The 23,743-nt window shown below is 36.1% G+C and overlaps 1 protein-coding gene across 5 annotated transcripts in view; it reads right to left on the bottom strand.

Annotated features, from left to right (window-relative positions):
• The window catches only part of CCSER1 (coiled-coil serine rich protein 1), a 623,472-nt gene that overhangs the window by 138,790 nt on the left and 460,939 nt on the right, over positions 1-23,743 (bottom strand). The window contains exon 9 of one of the 5 annotated variants that reach the window (XM_085222275.1): positions 8,176-8,192. The exons of the other annotated variants lie outside the window; for them this stretch is intronic. Coding sequence (XP_085078401.1) covers positions 8,176-8,192 — 17 coding nt within the window. The remainder of the gene's footprint in view (positions 1-8,175; positions 8,193-23,743) is intronic. 5 annotated transcript variants of the gene reach the window in all.

Raw genomic sequence — 23,743 nt, 5'->3', positions numbered from 1 at the left:
ACAGCAGTGGAGTAATGAGGGAAATACAATTTTCAGGACTGCTTTGCACACAAACACATTATATTGAGAAAATCTACTTAGGTCCCCACTTAAATCTTGTAGCAAAAAAAAACAAACAAACAAACAAAAAAAAACAACCAAGACATCCCAAACAGCTTATGCTCTAGTCTTAACAGCTAACACAGTCAGCATTTTCTATACGTAAATGCAAGCCAAACTCAGATGCTTTAGAATTAAAAAGAAACAAAAAACAAAAAACGAAACAAAAAAAAAATCATGTTCATTGTTTTACATTTACCACAGCATCAGATTTTGAACTAATCAGCTAGCTTACTTACTCATAACTGCCTACTTATAATTAGTATAGATTTCAAGCAGGTTTCCCAGGTGAAATCCTACATTTGAAGGCAGGACAAAGACTATTTAACTTTTCTACACATTACTGTGCACTATAACTCAGTGCTCCAGTCTTTGTTCCTCAAGAAGGAAAAATTAGAGAGGCTTGTATTTTATCTTTTCTGCCTCTACATGAGATATTTTTAGCATTCACGCATTGTTAATGCAGTAATGTTTGATTAACCAAGACACCCCTAACGTGAATGTGGATTTCATGTGCAGGGCAAGTAGATACACTGTTGCCCTGCTAAATTTCTTTCAGCCGGTCATTTGCAACTTTCTTTTCACTAAGCGTTCAGTAATGCAATAGAACACCACTGAACTCAGTTTTTCTAAAAACTGCAATTAATGTTTATGTTTTCAAGGTGAGAGTATGATAGAGATTCCGTCAGAAGTCATAGTTAAGCACCCAAAGAAACCTCCAGTGAATTCAGCAAGGGAATCTGACATTCAGTTCCCATCATCACTTTTATTTCTCACATTGAACAAAACAATACTTGAAAATTGTTAAAATAATCATCACAAACACCATCCAGTTGGTTAGTATCTATAGCTACTCTGAGACAAGCAGCAAGGAAGTCCAAATGAAAAGTAGTCATGGTGTAACCTATTCAACAAAGCAAAACATCCAAGTATGTATCAGACTGTTATTTCAATGAAGCTTGAACTCTGATGTTATGATTTCACCTGTTACTATCTCTACTCTGTATACAGTGACTGAAGTCCTCTGAGCTCACCTTCAGCCACCTGGAAGTCTGAGTACTTCAATATATGAAATGATCAAATTATTTCAGCATGTCCGAATACTCTCTCCCTCTGTAGCATATCTTCATACATAGCTATTCTTTTTTTGTTGCTTTGTATGAGGAATCTCCACAAAAGAGTGTATTGACAAAGGAGTAAACAAGCCAGAAGAAAATAAGAGATCACTCACTACCCATCAAAACAATGTCTTTTTTTTTCTTTTTTCCCCCCAAAAAACGCCTCTTTTCTCTTACAACAAAAACCCACCTCTAGCATAGTTAACAAATATACTAATAAAAATGAACAACTGATTAATTTTATAGTGGTTATTTTGGTTGGCAAGATTTTCATTACACAGATATGCATAATACTTTGACTTAGAAGAAGAATATGCAGATGTTTCTCATCACAGAAAGGAAATTGATAACTCAAAATATTTCAGAGTGCTCCTGAGAATAAAAAGCACAGTTTTACATGACAGGTTACACTGAAGTCTTAGTTATTCCCACATCAGAAATGCTCAACTGATCTCATGAGAGTTCTGAAAGGTAATTCCTTGTCAATGTATGATGGCATATCACTATTAATACATAAGATCGCCCAGAGATAGAAACACTCGCTGGATCACTATTACTTTGTCTTGTAAGGATTGAATTTGATTTTTTCATAAACAGAAAATACTGAAGTGGGAACCATGCTCTGACAGAACTGCTTTCACTCAAGCAAAACTTCACTAGCTGAGTATATCAACACAATGCACTGTTCAGCGTAGTGAACCCAGAAAAAGCTGACTTTTCCAGTCCCATATACTGCTTAAATGTTGTTGACTTTTTAAAAACAATTAATTTCAATACAATGACATTAGTATATCACAGTATCATGGTGGCACCAGATTAAAAGAAAAAAAACAACAACAAAAAATGAGGCTATTACTGTACTCCAGCTTTAATGCCAGACACTTATTCATGAATAATTTCATGACAACTGGATTTTGCTGTGCAGAATCAACCATTCTGACACAAACATCTCAAAAGCACTTGTACAGCAGATCTGTCTTTAACTCTCCTACATTTCCTCATTATTAAAAATTTAAGTGCTGAGATCGCTTCTACTTACATACAGTTCATTTGCTCTCTATAGACAAGATATGACTTGAGGCTCCTTTTGAGAAGTTGAAGAAACTGGAAGTTGAATGCATAGAGATGTAAAGTTTGATATATAGGTGCGTGAGCGCCTAGGCAGTACTAAGGTCCACAAGTCCATGGGACCTGATGGGGTGCATCCACGTGTGCTGAGAGAGCTGGCGGAGGTCATTGCCAAACCGCTCTCCATCATTTTTGAGAGGTCTTGGACAACAGGGGAGGTCCCTGAAGACTGGAGGATAGCCAATGTCACTCCGGTCTTCAAAAAGGGCAAGAAGGAAGATCCGGGTAATTATAGGCCTGTCAGCCTCACCTCTGTCCCTGGAAAGGTGATGGAACAGCTTGTGCTGGATACCATCTCTAGACAACTGGGAGAAAAGGAGGTTATCTGGAGTAGTCAGCATGGGTTCACCAAGGGGAGGTCGTGCTCAACCAACTTGGTGGCCTTCTATGATGCTGTCACATGCTGGGTGGATGGGGGCAGAGCGGTAGATGTAATCTACCTTGATTTTAGAAAGGCATTTGATACTGTCTCCCACGACATCCTTATAACAAAGCTGAGGAAGTGTGGGATAGATGAGTGGACAGTGAGGTGGGTTGAGAACTGGCTGACTGGCAGAGCGCAGAGGGTCGTCGTTGGTGGTGCAGAGTCTGGCTGGAGACCTGTAACCAGTGGTGTCCCCCAGGGGTCTGTGCTGGGTCCGGTCTTGTTCAACATCTTCATCAATGACCTTGATGAGGGGATAGTGGCCACCCTCAGCAAGTTTGCTGATGATACGAAGTTGGGAGGATTGGCTGACACGCCTGAAGGCTGCGCTGCCATTCAGCGAGACCTGGACAGGCTGGAGAGCTGGGCAGTAAGAAACCGGATGAGGTTCAACACAAGCAAGTGTAGGGTCTTACACCTAGGGAGGAATAATTGCATGCACCAATACAGGCTGGGGGATGAGCTGCTGGAGAGGAGCACTGCAGAGAGGGACCTGGGTGTCCTGGTGGATGACAGGTTGGCCATGAGCCAGCAGTGTGCCCTCGTGGCCAAAAGGGCCAATGGCATTCTGGGGTGCATTAAGAAGAGCGTGTCCAGCAGGTCGAGGGAGGTGATCCTCCCCCTCTACTCTGCCCTGGTAAGGCCTCATCTGGAGTACTGTGTCTAGTTCTGGGCTCCCCAGTACAAAAAAGACAGGGATCTCTTGGAAAGAGTCCAGCAGAGGGCCACAAAGATGGTGAAGGGCCTGGAGCATCTCCCCTATGAAGAAAGGCTAAGTGAACTGGGTCTGTTTAGCCTTGAGAAAAGAAGACTGAGAGGGGACCTGATCCAGGTTTATAAATATCTGAGGTGTGGCGGCCATAGCAGTGAGGCCAGTCTCTTTTCAGTGGTACGTGGAGACAGGACGAGGGGAAACGGACATCAGCTGCAGCATAGGAAGTTTCGCACGAATGTGCGTAAGAACTTCTTCACGGTGAGGGTGACGGAGCACTGGAACAGGCTGCCCAGGGAGGTTGTGGAGTCTCCTTCTCTGGAGATATTCAAGTCTCACCTGGACGCCTACCTGTGCGACCCGGTGTAGGGAACCTGCTTTGGCAGGGGGGTTGGTCTCGATGATCTCTAGAGGTCCCTTCCAACCCCTACAATTCTGTGATTCTGTGATAGTCTGCATAAATGTAAATTTTGGAATAATAGACTGCATAAATGTAAATAAAAAATGGTAAACAATGCAGTAATATTGAAGAGGAAGTCAAAGATGTTAGAGGAAAACAAAAAAAAAAAGAAGAAATCTGACTTTGAAGTAGGTAGGATTAGAAAATTCTAAAACAAAAAAAGTATTCCCTTTCACAAGCAATTGTTCACATCTTTATCTCTTTTACAGCATTATCTAATTTTAATAACAACCAATATTCATTCTTTACAATGAAAAACTGCTTGGCATTTGTGTCTTTTCTATGATTAGATTTCACATTACAATGTGTTTTGCCTTAAACAAAGAAATAAAAATTAATATTTTTGTCCTACAGTGAGCTGAAATACTGCGTTGCCTTCACACAATTCCAAAATATTTGAAGCCATATTCAACAGAGAATGATAGCATGGAAATAACTTTTTTTTTCTTACTGTGCCAAATATGAACAAAATTAGAAAACGAAATAGCCAGAAGAGCAAATGCAGTTCCATAGTCTATATATATAGATAAATGTGAACCTACTCCTATAAATATCTTTCAAATTGAAGTTACAGCTCAAAAAGGAAGACATATTTCCATCTTAAAGTTATCAGTAAATATTTTACTAGCAGCCTGTTGGCACATTTTCAACTCTGAATCAACATTTACATGCACTTTTCAGCAATCTGTTTCCACTTATAAGTGAAAGATTCTAAAATATATTTTCACACCAGAGTTTGGATTGCATTCTCATTAAGGCCAGACGACCCATGCTGCTGTATGATTGTAGGTACAATGCTGAAGGTATGCAGCAATAGTCTGTGTACCTAAAATGATAGCAATAGCTACCTTATGCGATAGCAACAGGATCAATAATCCAACTAACGTTGCTGTACAGTTAGCTTTAATTTCTTAATTGGATGTTTCTTTGCAACTATCTCACTAGAAACAACAACAATCTGCTCAAATTGCTTAGGTAGAATGTTATTATGTATTACTCTTGAATTTCTGCATGCCTCAACATCTGTTGAAATACTGTTTCTCCAGTTTAAAAACAAACAAACAAACAAAAACATATCTGAAAACGTAATTTAAAAAACCAACAACCTTGAAGTGGAAAAATAGTAACGCATCTCCAGAAATCTCAATCACACTGGTGATATTATTTTACAATAATCTCCTAATCACAGTATGTTCTAATCTGTCTCATTCTTTCTGCTCTCAGGGACATAAGAAAACTTGAATTTAGCTTCCTCTGTGTCCATGCTTATTTAAGATGTTCTAAAGCCTCCCTGCTTTGCTCATTCAAGGCTTTCACAAACTTGGTCTTAGGGACCTCTTAGGTATAATTGCCTACAACATCTTTCATCTAGAGCAAATTAACTGTACTCACTGCGATAAGAGTGCTTCTATTTTAGGGCTATCTGCTGGAAATTCAGGCTGAAACTGCTGGACAGTCTCAGTGCTTAGACAGCTTTCACTACTTGTTCTCACCAGCCTTCTGTTCTTTCAAAAGTCACCATTCCTCTGACAGTCTCATCTGGGCTGATGACATGTATCAGTAATTTTGCTATGAACATCCACTCTTTTTCTGTTTGTACCTGTTTTATAACTGTTATCCAATTCTGCAAAAGGATATTCTGCCACTGGTTGCATGCATGAAAGATCCCATTAAAAACAAAGACAAATTCATTGTATTACACAGCAAGTCAGTTTAGCGTATACAAGGACAATTAGAAACCCACTATGTAGTAAATTGTCACGTACATCAGATGCATCACAGATAAACAAAGTATCAAAGGAGTTTATTTAAGGTCTGAAAAATGCTTCTTGCTGATATTACATAAAGGACTGTAGGTGTCTTACATAGACATAGGCACCTCACAACCTCTCAGAGCGTGCTAACATTGCAAGTGTGGTGAGTATCATTCCCGATCTGAACTATGAACCTCAGTACAACCTCTGTGGGTGAATTTAGTGGAGCTGAGCAATACACATAAGGATTCTGAGAGTTTTTTTTTGTTTGTTTTTGTTTTTTTTTAAGACTGGTCCTATTTACCCCTAAATTACACACAGTTTCAATGATAGGAAAACTTCATTGGATCCAAAGAGAGACAAAAAGGTAAATGATTCTGTTCATGAAATAAAATCTTTCAGCTTTCCATTTTTAACTGCTGTTGCTTCTGTCTACACAATTCTTTGCCATCATATACAGAATATACATACAAATGATAGCTGTTTTCAGAATGTACACTTAATAAATGAAAACATGTACATGTAGTTCTATGCACATCCTATCAACTGAAAAATCACACAATCAGCATCTTTCTTTTCTGAAAAGACCTTCATTTGGTCACCCAGTTCTTCCTCCTGCTTAACGCCAGGTCAACAATGGGTTTCAACTTAATCCATCACTAAACTAAAAACTGAATACAGATAAGGCATGAGACCATTGAAAATCATATCTAGATCAGAGTATAATGCTCCGGTAAACGTTTGTATGAAGTTAAACTGAATCCCAGGGGAACACATTCCAATTTAAACTTAGAGTCAGAACCTAAGACCAGAGCACACACTTACTTCTCAGTTCGTGTTCCACTAGAGCTCATCTATCTCTAAAAAAAACCTCCCATTCTTTCATTAAGAAAATGGTATTAATGGTGATATATATATACACCAATGAACAACGGGCATGTCAAACCTCACACTTTTCTCCCTATTGCAAATTCTATCATGTGGTTTGCCATATTAAATAAATACTTCTACAGATCTATACATTATTTTCTGTTGCATTGTCTGTCTGAAATATTCCACCAAGACAAACTGCTTTTCTTATTTTTAAGGGATGAAGAAAAAGTTTGAACATGATATTTAATTTAATGGATAGTCTATTATGGAACTTTGTTATTAGATTTTCTGACTTTTTTTCGTATTGCATTAATTTGACCTAAACTCACTTGAGTGATACAGTATTTGATTTTTTTGGCATGTAATAAATAATCTTTTCACATTAGACCTTTATCATAGCATTTCAAAAGCATCTTAGCTGTTGAAGGACTTAACACAACCTTAAAACAACACAACTTTATACATGGCTGTAGGGAATCACACTGTTAGTAACCTGTATGATGTTACTACCTTTATTATGTTTATTTATGTTGATTCTTGATTTAATGTTTTCTTAAGTGGTGACAGCTGGGACATCTTCCAGAAACAGTTTCTGTATTCTATTTAGTTCTGTAGCTTCCTCAAAATTCTTATACAGATAATTCGCTGAACACTATTCTTCCCTACCTCTTATACCAAAGTGCTTTCAAATGCCTTATAACTACAGTAACACACTCTGAATGCAACTCAGTCCCTCACCTTTATTCTTTATCAGATGCCCTGACATGCTGTTCTTGCATATTTTCCTAAGAGCACAATGCCACATGTCTCACATAAAGGCGTAACAAAACCTAATTTGGCTACAAATTTCTTCCTCCCAACTCCGAATTAATATTTTAGAATAGATCCAATATACTGGTCTTTTTACCACTTGGTGCAGTAAAAATTATTGCTATCATTAGATTTGCCAGTAATGCATATGCCATAATAACTTCCAACTTTTTACTGAACAGATTGTATTTTACTAAGCAGCTTCATCAATGAGACATACAACAAGAAAAAAAAAAAGGAACTAAAATGAAAAAGCATAAAAAACAAAAAAATCTTAAGTACAAACTCATAGACTAAAGGTTTCTTTCTGTTAGAATCAACAATGAGGCCAAGGTCAAGCAGTCTTTGAGGCATTTCACCCTACAAAACTGGAATATTTTTTTTTCCTGCAGCAGAATAGATAGCATACACACACACTGCCTTCCTCGGTTACACGTACATAAGGGAAACACTCCACCATATTCAAGAAATTCTTCAAGTTTTTCAGAAGCCCAGAAAAACAATACTAGAGAAAAGGCAGAGACTGGATAGTAAAAATATAATATCTGTCAAGGATATCTGTCTTGAGCAACTGTTCTTTCCCTCTCATATGGTACCTATACAGCTACAAAAGAAAGGACAGATGGGAAGGCCTTGAAAGCAAACCACATAATTCCTAAAAGTAAGAGTAGCCAGAAGCATAGAAGGGAATTTAAAAAAAAGAAAAAAAGAAAAAAGGGAACATGTCAAAATTAAAAAATAAAACAAAAAACAACAAAGAGATTTTAAGCTGTTGATTGTTTTGCAAGTTTGCTAGCCTCCAGGACTTCAAAATCTTCAAGAAAATCAAGTCAGGTTGAGTAGAAAAAATAAGATTACTGCATAGCAAACTCTACTACTCGAAGTCTGAGAAGCGACATAGATGCTCAAAATATGAAAATCCTTCCGTTTGCAAGATGTCAGTGGTGGGTCATCATTCTGTGGAGCAGATGCGAAGAGACACTTAAAGGAAAACCTAACTTATATTAAATGATGCACTGTACATGGACTCTGAAGTATAGTTCACTGATCCAAGCCCCAAGAATTTTTTTCCTATGGGCAAGAAAGGAGAAAGTACAAGATATGTCAAGTAAAAAAAAGTCCAAGGTTCTGGGATCAGAAAAGAAATACATCAACCACACCACATTTTTCTAGAAACAATGCACTCCCAATTGGAGGAGAGATGGATGAAGCTACAAAACAGTCTGCAAAGGAGAAGTACATGATTTTTTTGACCCTGTAGCAACCCAAAAAGTCAAAATAAAAATGAAGAATGAGTACTGAATGACTGTAGCTCAATTTTTCACCTGCTTTCTATTTTCTTGTGCTTTACTAACAAGTGAGGCCAACACCTCAGGTCTTGTGTACACTCCCAAAGAGAACACCTGGTTTGTGGCCAGGAAGGAGGAGGAGAACTGATTCATAGCACAGGATCACCACTTGCACACAAATCTTCACCTGCTTCATTTGAATGGTTCTGTGTTCAGCTAGTTAAAATGTGCCAAAACCAATTAGTGAATAAAGATGCTGCTACAGTATCAGCATCTAATTTCCCAATTAATGATAATTGCTGAAGCACCTGCCATAAAACAAATACATTTAGACTACAGGTCGCTGAAACATACTTTAAAGCAAAGTTTTAAAATTTACCTTTACTAGGATAATGAGAAAGTGTCAGTTCTGTTTTTCTTTCTATCAAATGCAATACAGATAAGTAAAATACTATTTATTTTTTAAGGACTCCAAAGAATGTGTTCCAAAGTCTTAAACTAATTAACTACGCTGTGCTTAGAGAATCCCAGGCAAGAAAAATTCCAGATGGCAATTAGTTACAATGAAGAGTAGTACAATGAACACAATATTGAAATACCACCTGTAAGATGCAAATGTTCCGATTCTCAGAAGAAAAGACAAAGCTGCAGTAAACAATCATGAGATCAAAACAGTTCAGAGACCTACACAGACTCATGCAGTGGGCACAGGAGAACCTCACGAGGTTCAACAAATATAAGTACAATGTCTTGCACCTAGGTTGCAATCCTTACTATCAGTACAACCTGGGGAATGTAAGGATAGAGCCAAATGGACCTGGGGGTATTGGTGGTTGACAAGCTTGACAGAACCAGCAGAGTGCCCCTGCAGCCAGAAAGCCAACCATATCCTGGGCTGAATCCAAAGCGTGACCAGCAGTTCAAGGGAAGTAGTCCAGCCCTTCTGCTCTGTGCTGGTGAGAGCAGGCTCTGAGCAGCCTTTTCTAGCTGCAGATATCTCTTCTCATTGCAAGGGAATTGGATTAGATGACCTTTAAGGGTCCATTCCAACTCAAACAATTCTATGATTCTATGAGATCAGGCAAGATTTGAATGGTCATATTCTTTTCCCTACTTCTTCTTATGATCTGATTACATAGAATAATAAACGATCACCCTCCTAAGTACGTTCTCATACACACTGAATTTAGAATGATGTGACGAATGCAATGGAAATGCATGGCCATTACACACTGATGTCTGTAAATCATTTCTGAAATATATGTGAGTATGGACAACAAGCAACCATTGAGAAAACAGGAGAAAAGGAGATGTTCACAATATTTCTCACATAAAACTGTAACCAGACTTTTCCTTTTTTAAGCTCCAAAACCAATATTAACTCAATTAGCTCAAGCTCTAACAGATTTCAAAAGAGGTTGCTGGGAAAAGAAAGTGTACTTTGAGCTTTTTTGGGGGGTATCTATTGAAATGATCCATCTTTTAAAGGCAGATCTTTTCCTATTAGTCGGAATACTAATTCCGGTTGTAAAAGACCAGCCAAGTGATAGTTCCCAGCTTTGTAAGACACTAAAATAACATCTAGCATTTCTCTTGAAGGGCTTTTCAGAGATCTTAACTGAAATGAACACAGGCAATTAATCAGAAAAAAAAAAACAGGCTACAGAACAAATGTAACAATTTCCCAAATGGCCGAAACCAGCGGTGCTTTTCGAAACACCACCATCAACAACTGCAGCAAACAGATGCTGTCGTTTCAGAAAGTTAAGGTAAAGTTTTAACAGACATCTTAGGACAGCACTCAAAAATTATGTTACTCTATGAGAACAAAGTCTTGACTTGGTTTCACTTGGTGAGCTGTGGTAAAGACAATTTACACTTCTAGTGATGTAACACTGCTCATTACACTTGCATTTCTAAAGTAGTTACGCCATCTATTAGGACTAACAAAAACACTTTCCCTCTCTCCCCTCCCTCACCCCGGAGTTTAAATTTATAGCAAATAGCCTGCCCTTTACAGAGTTGCTTTGCTATTGTTGTCTTGAAATAAATAAAAAGAACAGCAAAGAATAATTTAGCGCTTAAAATTCAAACATTTGACTTGGAAAAAAAAGTAGTACTGAAGCATAGGTTCAAGTATGGAAAAACCTAAAGCTGTTTTAACACTCTGTTTTTGCAACGATCTAATTCACTTCATACAAAAGTGCCCTTTAAGTTACATACTAGTGTATCGTGCTTCAGAGTTTCAATAATGTCTTAAATAATTCATATAAAATCACAGACCTTGCCCTGTTATTATTCCTGAATTCCAGAGAGACATCTTTGGATATAGGGACTTAGCTAAACATTACTATTTCATTAAGCAGTTCATTTTCACATCATTGAAAGGTGATGTCTCAGCATCAATATGTTTTGAGAGAACATAATTTGTGATAAAGATTCTTTATGAATTACACTCATAATACCTAAAATTTGCTTCCTTTATTTGCTTAAACCGCATTAAGGCTCATAAAATGCCACAGAAGATAATGGAAATCTTACTAGTGACAGGAACGTCAAGAAGGTTGACAAAAATCCTCTAAGAATTTTCTAGCTCCTTTAAAAACATGGAAGTGAAAACGTAGATTTTTCATTCTAACTTGCAACCTGGATGAAACTTAGAGCTTTGTATAAACAATGATTTTATGCACATGGTACCTTTTTTTTTTATTACTATTTATTTCAGCCTCCTGAACTAGTTTTTCATCCTGTAGGCTTTTATAACGCATAAGAACATTTTGATTAAAAAATAAACAGACAAAAACCATCAATCACCAACAACAAAAAAAATCAGCCAACTAAGAAAAATGTTCTATTTTTTATCTAGCAAACTGAATCTTCTAACTGTAATTATAGTTTATGACCAATATTTCATAGAATGCCTTCTTTGTGTAGGAAAACTGTTGTGCTTGAAATGTCAGCACTGCAATTTGCATTACACAGTATCTTTACAAATAAGTCTCTTCATAAGATTACTTTTGATCATAAAAGAACAGATATATTTTTTAAATCTTCACACTATTGCACACATATGCCTACTTGCTTGCAAGCACAGCTAGTATAATTGACATTGATAAAATTATTCATGCTTTAATATAAATAAGGATATTAGTAAATTTTTTCCTGGCCAGGACCTCTAGGTATTAGGGTTAACAGACCGCACATGGTTTTTATATGATGTTATAAGATTGAAAACAAACAAAAAAAAATTTCTCTCCGGTTCTTTTGAGCATATTAGTCTTTTGGGGAGACAGTTGTGAATTCTGCTCTCTGGAAATGCCCAAGCTAGCATGAGAATTAGAGGAGGTGGAAAATATGCAATTACTTCACAAAAGGACAGATCTACATAGAATCAATGATGGGCTACACTGCAGGGAATGAGCATAGTTAAGATTGTATTGTGAATTAGGATTTAATGAATCCCCAGGCAAGTTCTATCAAAGAAATTAAAGGAAAGGCAGAAGAAAAAGAAGACTGCTTGATCATGGATTAGCTAAATGAAATAGTATGTATGTTAAAAATAAAATCCATCTGAGAGAGTGACCCTGAACATTCACTTACTGTACTCATCAACAGGAGGTAAAATACGCTGTTATTTAAATGTAAAGATGTGTTTATTGCCACAAAAACTATGTTGCAAAAGCATTTCAAAAGCACGCTGGTATTTTTCGTAATATGCGTTGAACACATTTTTCTGATAATAAGAGTTTAGAAAATACACTGTTGTTTACTTTGTTCCCCCCCCCCACTGTGGAAATGTTTAAAAAAAGAAAAAAAAGGAACAGTTTTCTAAAACAACTAAATTAATTAAGTATACAATTTTTTTTTTTCCAGTAAAAGAACATCTAGTTCTTTCTTTATATCCCTCCCAGAGACAGTAGTCTAAAATTAGATGGGTATCATAATCACATCCTATATACAAACGTAACTATCAAACACAATTATCTAAATGATAGTATGTGTTCACAGCGTAAAGTGATTTTTCCTTTGATAACTATACCAAAAGAACTGTATTTTCAGGCCATGACAGAGTTTATGGACAGATGTAGATATATTATAGGCATTAAATGATTATTTAGATAAAAATTTCAATCACTCTGTTGCAAAAGTAGTTCAATTTCTAATTTCCAACTGATTATAATTTTAAAGATAATTGAAGACAAATTATTTCTGTATCTGAAACTAGAGTTTTCAAACTCATAAGTTTTGAGGACATTTTTCAACAGTTTTCATACTACATTAGATATAAACTACCAGAAAGAATAGTAGAAAATGTTCCATTTCCAACAAATTGAACTTGTTTGTGCAAGATAAAATCATAGACGCAATCTCAAGTAACAGAACTGCTGATTATAAATGCAGCTAGTAAGGAGAAAAAAGCACAATTCAATGTCATCCTAAAGAACTCATCGAACAACACCTATTCCACAAAATAATAGTAACAATGGCAATTTTATCCTGCTTAAGAGACTCAGTGTTATTCCGTGAAATTGCAGGACAGAATGTTCTCTGTGGAAAGCAAGGACTTTCACAAGACTCAACTCGTGTAATTAAGGTCATAGTCAAAAAAGGTGAGGTTAGAGGTGAGAAAAATTAACACTTGTACTTGTGACTTGATCAGAGCCAGAGGAACATATTTAACTATGCTCAAGCCCAGACTAGCAGCAGGAGGTCAGGTTCTCCCTTCCATTCCCCAGAAAGAATCATTAAGCTGTAACTTTGGTGATATACTTGGCACTAGTAAGAAACTGATTAGAATTTTAGGCCACATAAATAATTTCAGAAGCAATGTATGTTGTACTTTGAGGTGTAAAAAGGGAAGCAAATCAATGTCAGACTTGCAAAAAAAGTGATGCGAGGATGAATTTCTACATGCCAAAACATAGGTTCACATACATTGGTGTATTTTTGCAATCATGGTTTTTAGGATCTCCCATAAATTATTATGGAAAAGTGAATTTTTATGAAGTGTGACTAAAGTAACAGAATAGTCAGAATCCTTATTCTTCTCATCTAACATTTAGTTTCCTAGGGAAGTTGCTCCCTCCTGCATTAAACTAATAGAAAATTTTACATTACACAAGCTTTCCTGTTGCATAAATGCAGATGACAATAACTGAAGTTACAGTAACCAGAATAGTAAAGCACTGAAAATTCCTATCCAAGTAGGATTTAATGTAAAACACTACTGTCAGAATATCTCTCTTAATTTCTGTGGTTTGTTTTCCTTTATTTTCAGTAACTTTGAATATTTGAAAAAAAAAAAAAAAATTGCTTGTTTTTAGTTCGTATGAGAATATTGGGTTCAAATGCTCCTAGTAAGATATAGCCTAAAAACAGTAAAGAAAGAGCCTAATCCTTTCCCTTAAACAATGCTTTCTCAGCAACAAAGTTGTAGCTACGTGTCTCCTCTATTCTCAAAACATATTTAATAACAAATGAGAAGATGTTCTAATTATCCAGTGCTAAAAAAGTAGTTTTTGAAGCATTCTTAAATAATCAGGAGATACTTATGCGTGAATACGAGCAGTAAATCGTGGCCCTGATCTAAGTCATTTGTCTTTCAGCTTCACCTTCCACTTTATCCTTCTCTTCATAATATAGCTATCAGCTGCCCCTTATTCCAATAAACTTTTGGTAGGCAGATTTTCTGTCAGTCAGAATGATAAACCATTATAGTCAAAGAAAGAGAAGAAAACAATAAAAACAGCACCATAGAAATTCTGATGTCAAAAGCAAAATCCATTTCTGTGTGACCTGTGATCTGTGATCGTCTTCATGTACTTCTCCAGAACGAGGTAAAGTTCCTTCTCAAGTCAGAAAATGTGCAGACCTGCTGGACTTCAGGTATGGCTCTGGGCAAGCCACACATTTGCTAGTAGTTTCTTCATTTGCAATGTATGGGAAATAAAATATGAGAAATGCAGTTGCTATAGAATAACTAAGTGTAATTATTGATTTTGCTTTCTAAAAGGTAAATGTATAGACCTTGAATTAATAACATTGTAGTCCAGTGCTAATATGCACAAAAAGTGGGAGGAAGATGACTGTCTACTTCTATAACTATTGATTTTTATAGGGTATATATCACTTCATTACTTTGATGCTTGTTAAATATGGAGCTTCATAAGCAATCAACAAACTAAATACAAGAACAAATGGACATTATATAAATGCCAGTAGCAGACTTGCTTTAAAGCACAAAAAATGAAAGAAATGCTATTAAGTAGTCTAAATGTCAGAGATTCCTGAGAGCTTACACATTACTAGAGGAAGTCTTTGTTTTAGAAATATAAGGAACAATATCTCCATGGTTTTCTAAATTCTACAAATGTGGAAAATGGAATGAGGCTCTTTTATTGTAGAACCTATTGCAGAGAAATGTAAAGAATAGCTAAGCACCCTTCCCTACATATCTAACGTAGAAACAATTTTTGCAGCTTCTCCTAAAAACAAATACAGCTCACTGACTCATTTCCCATCAGGACTTGAATGCTGCAAGCTCCACAGAATGGTCCCAACTGTGCTGTCCAAACAGTACAAAGATCTGTCTGTACAGGCAATTCTTGTATTTGCAGCCACAAGACTATCCTACAAAATAAAGCCTATAATCAGTAGTAATATTTTTGATTAATAGCCTTCTGTGGTTCTCCTCTCATTTCTTTGTTAGTAATAATGAAGATACTATATTGGCTCTCACACTGTGAAATGCTATCGATAAGTCTTAAAATAACTAGCAACTCCATCATAGCATCTCTCCCCCACCCCAATGACAAGAAGCTGCTGATTAAAGGGCTTGTTTTGGGGCTATGAATATGGAGATCTGGTCTATCAGTTCATCTTGCTTGTATGATGATGCTTCTGATGACACTGCCAGACAAAGATACTCTTAATAGAGCAATCCCATATTGTATATGGTATGTCACCTAACTTTTAACTGCAACTTCATTATTTATATGAGTAGAAGTCTGTTGACAATGACTTCTTTTAACAAGGTAACAGGAAAAAAATCTAGTACTTGTTATGGAACTATCATTATCAAGAACAGTACACAATTAGGAAAACCACCAGAGACTGTCAAAACAAAAAGGCAAAAGGCAAAAGGAAAAATTGATGAGCAGATTCCTCTATGTTTTTACATTTTTTTTTCATGGAAATTGAAATATAAATCCACATGGTAAATTTAAACACTTTGTTCCATGTTGCCACTCTATTCACTGCATCATTTATATCATGGCTGTCAATAACCACTGAAAGCTCAGACCAGATTTGAGAGAAAGCAGAAGAAAAAGCAGGGGACAATAACGTTTTGGACTTGTTTTTTCAGAACAGATATCATAAGCTAATGCTGCTTTGTATTGGCAAATGTAAAACAAGAGTAGTTCAAAATATCAGAAAGATGGCTTTAATACCATACTGAACGTGGAAAAGATCAGCGACACTGACACACTATATCTCCTTGTGATGAGACAATGATCAAAAATGTTTGCCATTTCATGGACAAAAGATACCATAGATACAGTGTTGATTCACGACTGGCAGCATCTGAAGGCAAGATTAGGGGCTTTCAGATGAAAATTTGTTCTGCTCAGATAAACAAGACTCACAGACATCCACAGCAGTTGTGAATATTGACTATAGCAACTGTACTTGGATCTAGTATTTTCAAATCCCTTGCAAATAACGAAAACTAAAACTGTATGAAACACAATTGTTTCAAATGACAATATATATGATAACAAAAAAAAGAAAAAGAAAACAAAAAGAAAAAGGTAGTCATTTTCTTGCCTCCTGGATCACTGATTTTTCTAATAAGCGAGTTTACTTGTATTGTACTCAACAGAAGTCTAGAAATCTTCCATACTAAGGCAGAAACTTTTTGTTTATCTGTATTTAACATCGCAACTCACCATAACTGACTTTTATAAGAAAAGCCATTATTGGGCTTATTGAAAAACACAATATAGCACTCTCTCCATCAACAGTTAGTCGCATTTTTATTTTCAATTTAACATCATTAGTGATGATAATCATCCTAATTCCTTACCTTTGCTCTGAAACATTCCCAGACATAATCTGCTGCTTATCATTCCAGTCACTATGACCTTGTAGGAAATTCATGTTCAACATCTTACTCTTCTTCTCAGTCTAGACAGGTTGAAAAACAGATTGCTAGGCTGCGAATCTGTGCTGTTTGTCTTAAAAAGGGCAAAGTGCAGCCATTTGAATGCAGGTGCAGTTAAACTACCAGAGGAAACAAAGACTCAACCTGAGTCATTAAAATTTCATTATTCACAAAGAAAAAAAAAAAAAAAAAGACTTTAAAACTCAGGATCAACACACAAGTAGAATGAGAATCAATAATATGTTCAAAAATATATTCAAAGAAGAAAAAATATTAAACATAACAGTTCCAGGAGGATGAACCAGATGGCTTCATTAGTCTATGTCTTATCTTCACAAGTGCTCTCTTCCAAATAACTGAACAAACATACCTTATATTGTACACTAACCAAATATTTTCGTTCATACAAAAACAGGAGTATGAGAATAAAGTAAGAGTACTAAGTGACTGGAGTTGCTAATTTACTCTCACTTCCAAATTTTTTTACTGAATTATGATATTTGCATTTGCTATAATCAAGTGTTTAGAGAATGGACAAAGATGCTGATACCTGGCCTGCTCAGGTGTAGCTTAAGGCTCAAAAGAAAAAAGGAATATCTGTACTTAACAAATACAGAATAAAAGCAACTAATCTAGCTTGCAATCTAGCATACATTGAAATGTATATCCACAGCATACATTGAAAATTTAAATCAACAAAGCTTAAATCATATCTTAAAACAAAATTCTGCAATTCTTTTCTCCTCACTGTTATATTTTGGGAGTTCACAGTACCTGGTTTTACAATACTCTGTGGCAGGTTACAGCAATTCTGTGATGGTTACACTGTTAAACTGTCAACTCTCCAAGCTAGAGGTTGCTCAGACTCTGATCCACAAGTTAGATTTTAATAATCTTAATGATTATCTGAGAAACACTAAGGAAAATCTCTTTGAGCTAAACTCAAAACACTGGATATTACACACTTAGAACTTTCCTGCAGTTTTTCTTCACAGAGCACAACACGTCACAACTTCATGCTTTTCCCTCCCTACTTAAAAAGGATTCTAAGTATAGTGTTTCATTAGTAGAAAAAAAAAAGTCAATAGAAAAAACACTCTATGAAGAATGGGAAACTGAATAATAGTAAGACAAAATCATTTATGAAGAATCAGAAGATCGGTCTGCACCAGTGCTATTCAGAATAGCACGTAATGTATACGTATATAATACATAATGTAATCTGCAGCAAGATGGTGAAATTCATATACTTCTGATAAATAATCTCTTTCTAACATAGAAAAAAGAAAATCAAGAAAATAAATATGATGTATTTCACACTTATTACCTTTACAGCTAGTATTATAAAACCCATCAAGAAGGAGAGTAAAAGAAAGCTCTAATGCCTTCTCCAAATGCATCTCACCAAAATAAACAAAACTCTTGCAAGCAAATAAATTCACATGGGAGCAGTATGTGGGCAATTGGTCTTTTCCTTCTTGTTTTTTAATTTAAGACCAGTTTGCTGATGTTGATACAGCTACTCCAATAGAGACTCCAGTTCTTAAGGGCTTTAGAACAAAGCCAACCTACTGGTTATTAATCTTACTTTTCTTCTATATTTTTCCCACTTGCTTTAGATATCCTATGAGCTATCTCATTAAAACAACAACAGCAAACAAAATAAACAACAACATCATCAACAAAAACAGAATAAAGATTTGAATAATGGATTTTGAGTGCAATTTCTAAGGTTTTTTTTGTTTGTTTTCACACTGGAATCCAAGAAATTGGCTGCTTTTGGTTCCAACTGTATTTATGTTTTGTGTTTTAATATAACTGCTGTTTATTGTAAAGGTTATTCATTATTAAACCACTAAAACTTTTCAAATCAACAAAATATACCAGCGCTACTAAAACAATCAGCAGAAATGTTTCCAGTTCTACGTCCACAACATAGTGGGAATAGAGAAGTCTCTTCAATTTAAGCTAATCTCTGAAAACATATCCAAATGTCCACTATTAATCAAAACTTGCCTATCAGTTCATCCCATGTTTTATTGTAACTTTCTGGTCACCAGCATTAATAGTTCCTCCCTCAGCTCTTGGACGAGCTAAAAATTCCTTCTTCCCATACACCTTCCACAGATATAATGAACTCTTCTGCCTTACCAGAACGCCTAAGATGGGCAGCCTCTCCTTATCATTTATAAAAGCTGACTTCGATCTCATTCTTTCTTTCTCTCTGGTTCAAATCCTAGAAGAGATTTGGCTTTCTCTTCTTCCCAGTCTTTAATTTTTCCATCAAATACCAGGATAACATTTTTCTGCTATTCTGCCTTATTTGTTCACACTCTTAATCCTGGGAGCTTTCTGTATGGCCAAGTTACAAAAACATTTCACTCTGCCCAAAAAACTGATCTGGATGGCTTTCTAGATGTACAGAAATGGTTTGGCTGCTCTTGATGAAAGGTCAAGTGAACTCAAGCACCTCCCTATCTCCAGAAAGTTCTTGGAAATGTTGCCACCATTGTCATGAGTTATGATACTTCGCTTTCTGCAGCTGGCCAGGTTGTGATGATGAAATGTGGGAAAAGTACTAGTGCAAAGATAGGAAGGACCTTTTCTCCTGTTGCACTGTTGATTAACATTTCCCCTCCCGTCCCCCCAGTCCATTTGGAGCTACTGATTATACACAAGTCTATATATTTCAGTTGAAAGTGACAATGTAGAAAAAGATCTTAAAAAATATATATATATCAAAATAATCAAAATGAACTAATCTGGACAGCAGTTTTTCCCAAGTGAGTTGCCAGCACAGTAGTTTTTTTTTTTTTTAAAAAAAAAGGAAACAGAAAACAAGATCACTCATAAGAAATCAGTCTGCACTGGGAAATTGGGAAGTGGCAAGATACAATGGTTCTTTAATCCCATTTTGCAAACAAACCCAAAGTGAGTACTGCTGGATAAAAAGTCCAACACAAGTTGCCAACAAGCACTTGCAGCCTAGAAAGCCAACCATACTGTAGGCTGTGCCAAAAGAAGCACAATCAGCAGGACGAAGGAGGTGATTGTCACCCTCTTCCCCTCTCTAGAGTACTCAGCCCACCTGCAGTCCTACATTCATTTCTGAGATCCTCAACATCAGAAGCACATGGACCCATTTAAGCGGATGCAGAGGAAGACAGGAAGATTATTAGAGGACTGGCGTTTTCAGCCTGGAGAAGAGACGACTCTGGAGAGACCTCACTGCGGCCCCCTGGTACCCAAAGGGAATCTAAAGGAAAAATGGGAACAGACTACCAAGCACTAGGGGTAATGGTTCTAAATGGTTTGTTTCCTTCAGTCTCCTTTTGGTATTAACTTGTGATGCAAAATTTCTCCAAAGAAATCTTTACAAAAGCCAGGGATCAGATGGCTAGAAGTTATCTCTACTAAGGCATTATTTACACCAAACAACTAGGAATTATACAGTAAACAGTATTTCAAACACCTTAGGTCCTACACAAAATTACATAAACCGCAACATTCTTCTGTTTAATATTCACAAAGAAGCTCATTGGAGTGCATCCACAAAGTTTTTAATCGCTACCTTATTCAGCAAAAAATAATTATGACAAGGCAGAGTAAACCTCATTCGAAAGCACTTTCACAGTCACAATGTCCAATGTCAAATCTCACAGATGCTGGGGAAATTTCATGCTTACCTGATTTATACACTACAATTCCCCCCCTTCAGTAGACATAAAGCGCCTTACACACTTTATTGTGCCTTTAACACATGGACTTTTAGGCATAGAAAAGTTATTTCTTAAACAGAGCTTATTTGTACTAAATTTTCCAGTTTGGTATGGAAAATAAAAACAAAAATGAGGAGCAATATCTTCTTTTGACTATTTAGTAGTCAAGCAAATAGATGTCTGATTTAGCAGTGGCATCGTTACATAAGCATGCATTTAAACACATCAAATTCAAAACCCTTGCCCCCAGGGAATCTGTGTCCTAGATTTCTTGGTAGCCTAAAGCACATATCAAATTTGATATGGAAATATTTCCCTAATCAGCTAAATCTGGGTCAAAATGTCAGCTCATCTTAGCCCCATGTCAGTGCCACTCATGATCTCAAAAATAGCCATAACTAATACTTGTGCAGTGTGAGAAACTCCAAACATCAACAGCAGGGCATGGCCTCCTAACAAGTATTACAAAGTGTAAAATATATAGATTTTTATACCTTCCTACAAGATCTAAGCCCTTTGGAAAAGTACGAAGTATGACAACACACTGCACTTGTTTCCATTTCTTTTGCAACTTCTCAAAGACTGCCCAGTTGTTCCTGTCCCATACAGAGGCACTTCGTAATTCTAATTCCTGTTAGGATGCAGTTAATCATTATTGTAGTCGCTTCTGTATTATAGCTGGAGCAAATTAAAGGCCTTTAACTAATCTATCTTGACCGAACTACATAATGCGCATAAGATTGTCACATAGAAGACCGCTTGTAAGGAAGGCAAAGACACAACACTTAATGGGAATTGGTCAGTGGTATAAAAATTAGGAACATGGCAACAGCTGAGCGCAGGGATAAGCAGGTGGATCTCATGTTGACATGTATAGAGTCACTCATACTCTTTAATCAATTGCTACTGATATTCGCCAAAATTGCACAGCTAACATGAATGAACTTTATCACCTCATTCACTCGCACTGTACTAAAATATATATGCATATTTAAATAGAAGATTACACAATAAATCATTATCTTCACTCAGTACATACACACAAACCAACAGAAAAAAAAAGTGGTAATTCATTGTATTTTTGAAACAAAACTAAACAAAAAAAAAACACCTGCGTGCTCACCCAGTTATTGTCTTCAGCAAGTTATACAGATGGAGAGAAAAATAAAGCCGTGTTAAAGATTTTACTAGGTTTATATCAATTTATATCAGCAGCATTCCTTGCCATTCACTATGACATTTCCCATCTCCATTAATGCATAATATTAATATAAACTGCAGATAATTTTTCCTACTAAATACACTTGATGTGTATGAATATGTGTATATATATGTATTACTTATACTACTGATAAAGAAACAAGAAAGATTAAGTTGCACTGTGCTCAATCACTTTTCCCTAGCAAACTGTTCCTGCTTTGATGTAATGGGTTTACTTGTCATGAGAAAACAGACTGAGTACAATAAAACTGCAATACTTAATTGCTTTGGACCGCATCATTAGACAGTCTGGATGTAACACATTATAAACCATACAGGCTGTGCTCTTCACATAAACCTGGCATTTTCACATTATATATATTTCACTGAAGCTGAGTTTTGTGGGGGTATCTCTTAAAGTAATCCCCAAGACATTACTCTGCACTGCCTAACCTGGTGCTGAAATCATGCAAGCAGCTTTCCTCATTAGCTACAGCAAATACTGTTTCATGGGTTAACCATCAGGGATTGTTTAAACAGGGGGACATCTGGTGCACTTCTCCATAGAGACTAAACAAATCATTTATAATCTTCCTTCACTATATCAGGGTCTGGGTTTTATCCACCGTTAATTTTGAAATTTTACTGAGCACCCCATCATTTCCACAATGCTTTGTAGCTAAAACAAGATTTACATTTATTCCCACTCAGAGAGAGAGAGAGAGAGAGAGAAAAAAAAAAAAAAAAAAAGCAACAATAGCTAGAAGTGTTTTAAACCGCCAAAAGACAAAAGAAAGTTTTTGAAAATTATTTTTGATTTTTGAAGGCCACACAACTAGTATTGTTAGTATTGTTTTTAAGAATCCGTTTGTGGTATTTGGCAGTTGCCATATTGTGAATAGATTGAACAAATAAACAGAATAAAATGTGGCAACAAAAAAAGTACATAATTTGAGATAATAGAAAAGGATGAAATGAAAAATGACACTCTCAGAAGTGCCAGTTCTATAAAAGTTTCAAGCTATCAATTTTACTCAGTAAAAAGAACAACTCTACATGCAAGGCAATTGCTTATTTCTCTTTGTACTAAATGGAGAAAAAACAGAATTAGGTAAAAGCATTGTTTTTGCACCAAGAACACAAAAGCTTAGTTTCCATACGTGAAAATGCTTTTGAGCCTTTACCCTTCCTTACTTATTTTTTTATTGTTCTGCTCTCGCTTTTCACTGGAATATTTTAATGTCAATGAGTAAGAGAATCATTGGTCTTCCACAAAGGGACCTCAGTAGTGAAGAAACACAGATGGAAATTTGACTAGGATAAAATCCATTGCATTTTACTTAGAAGGTGATGAGATATAAAGAAAAAAATGATCCTCTGAAAAGTGTATCATACGGCATTTGTGTCAGGCAGGGTAAGAAAAACGACTACATTACCAAGCTACTCAGTCCTATCTGAGAGTCTCTCACTTAGCTTCATCTGTTAGCATAAGTTTTTCAGGGAATAGCCTAATATAATACAAGCAATTTAGAGGTAATTAACTGTAAAAGTGTTTGAATGGATTATCACTTTGACAAAGAAATCAAATCATTATCTATATTCAAATATATTCAGGAACTCTTTCATCATAGAGCAACATTACCACTACTCATCTTGGAAGGTACATTGCATTTGAAAATTTCTTCTTATATTTCAGCCTCAGGATAGTATCATTACCATTACATTCAAATTATCCTTTCAATTTGTTTACATATACAAACAGTGTTTTGGAAATAATACGGCGGCTGGAGTGAAGGTGTCTGTCCAGGATGTTGAAATGTTGCTTTTCTTTACCTGGAATTATGCAGTGGTAGAAAAAAACAGGCTAAGGGCATTAAGAAATTCTCCACCAAATTGCTAAGCTGTGGCAAATCTATTATTCACTACGCAAACCTCCTTAGCCTTTCCGGAATACATATTTCTTCTCCCAATTCAAACAGGAACCAACTTGGAC

The sequence above is a fragment of the Meleagris gallopavo genome, chromosome 4 (assembly GCF_905368555.1).
Source record: "Meleagris gallopavo chromosome 4, MGAL_WU_HG_1.1, whole genome shotgun sequence".
In the NCBI taxonomy this organism is placed as follows: domain Eukaryota; kingdom Metazoa; phylum Chordata; class Aves; order Galliformes; family Phasianidae; genus Meleagris; species Meleagris gallopavo.
The sequence above is the reverse complement of the archived record's forward strand: the minus strand, read 5'-3'. Positions and strand labels throughout refer to the sequence as shown.